This window comes from Poecilia formosa, unplaced genomic scaffold (assembly GCF_000485575.1).
Source record: "Poecilia formosa unplaced genomic scaffold, Poecilia_formosa-5.1.2 Scaffold715, whole genome shotgun sequence".
In the NCBI taxonomy this organism is placed as follows: Eukaryota; Metazoa; Chordata; class Actinopteri; order Cyprinodontiformes; family Poeciliidae; genus Poecilia; species Poecilia formosa.
The window spans coordinates 66,834-72,199 of record NW_006800654.1 but is presented as its reverse complement, the minus strand read 5'-3'; the positions used below and the strand labels follow the sequence as shown (position 1 = coordinate 72,199).

General features: G+C 49.5%; 2 protein-coding genes across 2 annotated transcripts in view; both read left to right on the top strand.

Annotated features, from left to right (window-relative positions):
- Positions 1-2,612, top strand: part of wdr36 (WD repeat domain 36) — a 7,056-nt gene extending 4,444 nt beyond the window's left edge. The window contains exons 12-22 of the mRNA XM_007542630.2: positions 185-327; positions 411-528; positions 596-761; positions 835-943; positions 1,038-1,117; positions 1,193-1,300; positions 1,375-1,606; positions 1,677-1,796; positions 1,876-1,957; positions 2,137-2,324; positions 2,411-2,612. Coding sequence (XP_007542692.1) covers positions 185-327; positions 411-528; positions 596-761; positions 835-943; positions 1,038-1,117; positions 1,193-1,300; positions 1,375-1,606; positions 1,677-1,796; positions 1,876-1,957; positions 2,137-2,324; positions 2,411-2,560 — 1,496 coding nt within the window. The 3' untranslated portion in view covers positions 2,561-2,612. The remainder of the gene's footprint in view (positions 1-184; positions 328-410; positions 529-595; positions 762-834; positions 944-1,037; positions 1,118-1,192; positions 1,301-1,374; positions 1,607-1,676; positions 1,797-1,875; positions 1,958-2,136; positions 2,325-2,410) is intronic.
- A 2,524-nt stretch (positions 2,613-5,136) lies between these two features.
- LOC103131079 (alpha-mannosidase 2) overlaps positions 5,137-5,366 on the top strand; it is a 12,057-nt gene continuing 11,827 nt past the window's right edge. The window contains exon 1 of the mRNA XM_016666368.1: positions 5,137-5,233. Within this exon, the coding sequence (XP_016521854.1) occupies positions 5,137-5,233 (97 nt within the window). The remainder of the gene's footprint in view (positions 5,234-5,366) is intronic.

Genomic DNA, 5,366 nt, shown 5'->3' with positions numbered 1-5,366 from the left:
AAAATGTCGACGATGTGGATGAATTGAAACATGGCTTCTTTCCTCCTGATAACCCCGCCCCTGTCCCATCATCAACTCGGCCGTGACTCTTGGCTCCGCCCTGTTTTTTTCTAAATATTAGAAGGGGGTTAGTTACAATAATTACATTTATCCTCCCTCTCTCTCGCTCGCCCCCCCTCTCCAGCCGTCACTCGCCAGTCGGACTGGGACGGCGTCGTGGCGCTCCACCGCGGCCGCCTCGCCGCCTCCACCTGGAACTACCACAGGTGCACCATGGGAGCTCACCACCTGAAGCCTCCTGCTGTCAGGAAGAATGCTGTTGCCACGGTAACGGCGTGACATCAATACCTGCCACTGTGTGTTTAAGCCCCACCCCTGTTGGTTTACCGAATGACTTCCTGTCTTTCCAGGCTGTTGACATCACTTCCTGTGGGAACTTCGCTGTGATTGGCTCGTCCTGTGGACGTGTGGACGTCTACAACCTGCAGTCTGGTCTGCACCGTGGTTGCTATGGTGACGAGGAGAAAGGTGAGCCTGGTCCGTCTGATTGGTCGGCCAAATGCCTGTCCCTTTAACCCCGCCCCCTGTCCTGCAGCGCACAGCGGCGTGGTGCGAGGCCTCGCCACGGATACACTGAACCAGCTGACTGTCAGCTGCGGCTCTGATTGGCTGCTGAAGTTCTGGCGCTTTAAGACAAGAAAACAGGAAGTGGTTCTGAAGCTGAGCGCCGCGCCGGCGATCCTGAGGCTTCACAGAGACAGGTTAGACAGGAACTGAGCATGCTCAGTGCGCCCCTCTGCGCCCGCTCACTGACCCGTCCCCCTGCTTCTCCAGTGGGATGGTCGCCATGGCGATGGACGACTTCACTCTGGTGGTGGTGGACATGGAAACCAAACGGATCGTCAGGAAGTTCGCAGGTCACCATGGCAACATCACTGACATGGTGGGTAGCTGCTGATAACTGATTGGTTCTGGTTGGTTCTGGTTGGTTCTGACTCGCTGTCTTCTTTTGTCCTCCATCTTGGCTTCCTCCTAAGACCTTCAGCCCAGATGGCCGCTGGCTAGTTACCACGGCGATGGACTGCACCATCAGGACCTGGGACCTCCCCTCTGGCAGGTGAGCTGTGACATCATCGACTAGAAGCAGGAAGCCCCGCCCTCTCGTTAATTGATGGTGTTCCTCTCTCCTCAGTCTGGTAGACTGCTTCCTGGTTGCCATGGCGCCGGTTGGCGTTTCCATGTCGCCGACTGGAGACTTCCTGGCGACAGCACATGTGGACAGTCTGGGCGTTTACCTCTGGTGTGGACCAATCACAGAGCAGCGTCTGGTTGGGTCTGGTTTCAGCCAATCACAGTCCAGCTCTTCTTCTCCAGGACCAATAGGAGCCTGTGTGGGCCGGTGGGGCTCCGCCCCCTCCCAGCTGACTACCAACCAGAGGAGGAGACGCTGCCCAGCGCCGCCGCCGCCCTGACTGAACAGGAAGTGACCTCAGAGGAGCCTGATGATGCGTTCCAGTCAGCTGAGCAACTGGGGGCGGAGCTTGTGACACTGTCGCTGATGCCCGAGTCTCGGTGGAAAAGTCTGCTGCACCTGGACGCCATCAAGGTGAGCTGGGTGGTGACGGCTGCAGGTGAGATCAGGTCACCCCTCCCTCACCTGTCGTTGCTGCTTACAGAGGAGGAACAGACCGCTTGCGCCCCCTGCTGCTCCGCCCTCCGCCCCCTTCTTCCTGCCAACACGTCCTGGTCTGACGCCTCAGTTCGCGTTGCCCTCGACAACCAAGGAGGACTCACAGGTAAGCCAATCAGAGGCCAGCCCCTCCCCAGCCTGTTTCTGTTACGTGAGCCAGGGTGTCTAAATGTGCTTCCTGTCAGTCTAAGGTGCTGCCATGGGGTTCGCTGACGCAGAGGTCAGAGTTCGCAGTGGCTCTGGAGTTGGCTCTGGACACCGGATCATGTGAGTCTATCTTTTCCCTTCAAATTAAAAGCATCATTCTAACTAACTTCAATTTGAGTTTTATTTGAATTAAATTTGAGATTTTAGTAACTAAAACTAAAAATATATATTTTTTTCAGTTAGACTCAGTGCTTTTATTTTGATAATCTGTGGTGAACTTCCTGTATCCATGCTCCTAGTCGATGGGCCGCTGAGGCTCCTGAAGGATTGTGGGCCGGCGGGCGTTTCCGTGGAGCTCACCTGTCTGACGTCAGAAGGGGGCGGAGCCAACAGCCTCCTGCTTGCCTTCATCCAGATGGTGGACAGCATGCTGGCCAGTGGGCGGGACTTCGACCTGGCTCACGCTTACCTGGCTCTGTTCTTGAAGGTGAGCCAGTCGGAGCACAGCTTCAGACTTTTATTGTGAAGGAGCCCCAGCTTCCTGTTTACCGGCAGCTTTGTTTTTGTTTTCAGCTCCATCTGCGCACGTTGTCACAGGACGCTGTTGCTATGGAGACGTTGCTCCGCCTTTCCTCCAGACTGGAGTCTGGGTGGGCGGAGCTTCAAGCATCGTTCAACCAATCACTGTGTCTGCTGTCGTACACAAAGAGCGCACTGCTGTGACACACACACACACACAGTTTGTACCTGAATAAAGTGTTTCCTGTTTCTGCTGTGGCTGGTCGTTGCTCTGTGATCGATTGATCTGGGCTGATGAATCTCATCTGCAGAGGTCAGAGCGCCGCGCTGATATAAATGATATCATGAAACAAAGACCATCATCATCATCATCGGCAGGGGTGGCCAAGTCCAGTCCTCGAGAGCCACCATCCTGCAACTTTCAGATGCATCCCTGCTTCAACACACCTGAATCAAATGAATGGCTCGTTATCAGGCCTTTGTAGAGCTGATCCCGGTCTGTTGGAGTAAGGATACTTCTAAAACTTGCAGGATGGTGGCTCTCGAGGATTGGACTTGGCCACCCCTGATCATCGGTTTCATCTATTGATCTTCTGTAATCAGCAGCTTCCTGCCTGGTGGGAAGTGAAACAGAAACTGATTCCATTTTTGTCTGGTTTATGGTTTAGGGTTAAATTTTATGATCAGTTTATTGTTCATTTCTTCTGGGTCAATGCACATGGCCTCATAGTGATCAGAGCTGGTTTCCATCTGGGGGAAGCCTCAGTATGAATACATTACAGTTAACAGGACTCCTGTTTCTATCTAGAAAAACATCTGGTTTCAAATTTAAAATAATAAAAGTGGTACAGCTCAAGACGTTCAGCTTCCATGAGCAGCAGGAGTTTGTTCATGTTTATTGGCTCCTGGTATTTAGTTTATCGATGGAGTTTTATCAGACCAGATAGAAATAAGTTAATCAGAGCCGTAAATATCTGAAAATATGTAAATGTTTCTAGAGTCTCCTGGACTGACGACAGGAAACTGATCATAAAGGCAATAATTAATTGTTCTGATTAAAATCTAACAGAATTATGCCAGCAGCTGGATTTCTAACATTTCTATCTGCTCTGAAAAGGTGTGACCTTTGACCTATTACCACCTGTCTCAGATCAAGCCAGACGCCACCCGCCGGTTGCCCCTGGTAACAGGAAGTCCTGAGGTTATTGATCATCTGTTGGTAATTGATAGAAAAGTGAACACAGTTTTCTGTAATCAGAATCAAATAACCGCCACGGATCTGAATATAAATATAATATTTTATCCATTTACTTTTTATTCGCCTCGTTGTTGAGTTTTCAGTTTTAATATCGTGATTCTGCTGCTTTTTTACCTCTAAAACATGCTGGATTATTACGGTGGCCGACAGGTGCAAACGCGCAGCAACAGAGAAAGATGCAAAAAAAGAGACACAAATTGAGGGAGCCCCCCAGGGGACATGGGGATTTTTTTTCTTTTGCGTTCCCTCGCAATAATCTGCTGATCAGTTCATGCGGCCTAGTTGATACTGTAAGCCTTTCTTACGGTGGCCGCCGCACGTTCTGCTTTAATACAAGCTTATAAGGTTTTTCCATGGACTATTTCTGAGTTACTATCGCGGGGTAATCAGTCATCTGACAGTTCTGATTGTGCCTCTGCTGTGTTCGTCTGAATGGTTTAAAGGGCTGCTTTAAACCATTCATGATCAGTCCATGCGACAATTATGTCGCACGAACTTAAAAAAGATCCCCATGTCTCTGGATGGCTCCATAAAATGCAGCAAACAAAATAAAAGATGCAAATAAAAAAGTGCTGCAAACGGAAGTGGTCCAGACCAGCAGAGGGAGTCGAACAAAAAACAGCTGTGTCCAAATTTAGGGTTTGCATCCTTTAAAACCATAGACATAATATATTATGTCTATGTTTAAAACGGGTGTTCAGAAAAGCAGCAACGGCTGTAGGCTCTTGTTAGAAAATAACAGAAACTTTTTAAGATAATCTCAGTTTGCTTTCAGAGCGGGGGCTGAAAACCAAGGACTATAGCGCTATAGCAGCTAGCATTAGGTGGTATCTCACCGCTGGACATACATACAGTAAAGTAATATTCTAATCACAAAATATACACAATATGTCCATCTTACTTGCAAAATGTTGTCTGTGGAGCCCTCACATCAACAGTCCGTCAATCCAATCAACAATATCCCGCAGTGCTGAGGCATCTTCTGCTGCTTTGGTTGAGCAAAGCAGGAGGATCGTCCCTTTTTTTTTGTTTGCTGCATTTTATTTGCTTTTTGTTTGCGTCTCTTTTTTGTTTGCATCTTTTCTCTGTTGCTGCGCGTTTGCACCTGTCGGCCACCGTACATTATATCATTTATCGACACAAAGAAAAAGTTTCTGCCCAGGTAGTGACGTCAGCGCTGTGCTGAGTCAGCGCAGTCAAACCGGAAACAAAACAAAGCGCAGGGCGCAGCCGCAATAGCAGGCTGGGCTCGTGACGTCCTGTGGGTAAAACTTTTGTTTAAATTTGTAAAAACTTTAATTTCCCTGTTTCCTGTCTTCATGATCAGCTAACGCTATCCTGACGTCATCACACAGGTGAAGGAGCGCGAGGGCTGCTGCCGACTGGATCAAACCGGAAGTGAGGAAGAGGAGTTTGGAGCTGCAGGTAAAGTTTTTGCCAAAGTTTGTAAACCAAATTCCATCCCATAATTAAGGAGGAACTGGCGGGTTGAATGCGCGGCAGCTTTATTACTAATTTTATTATGAGCGGAAACACCTGGTACCTGCGGTACCACACCTTAGACCCAGCAGAACCAGAACCGGCTTTCAGCTCCAGAAATCCAGATGTTTACAGCCGCAGTCCAGATCCGTCAGAGCAGAAGCTGCAGATCTAGAAAACTAGAAGCAGAGCTGCTCACGACCCATTGAGCCGCGTGGTGACGTCACAACCGGGTGTGACGTCATAGCGCCCGGCTGTAATCGTGTGGAACCC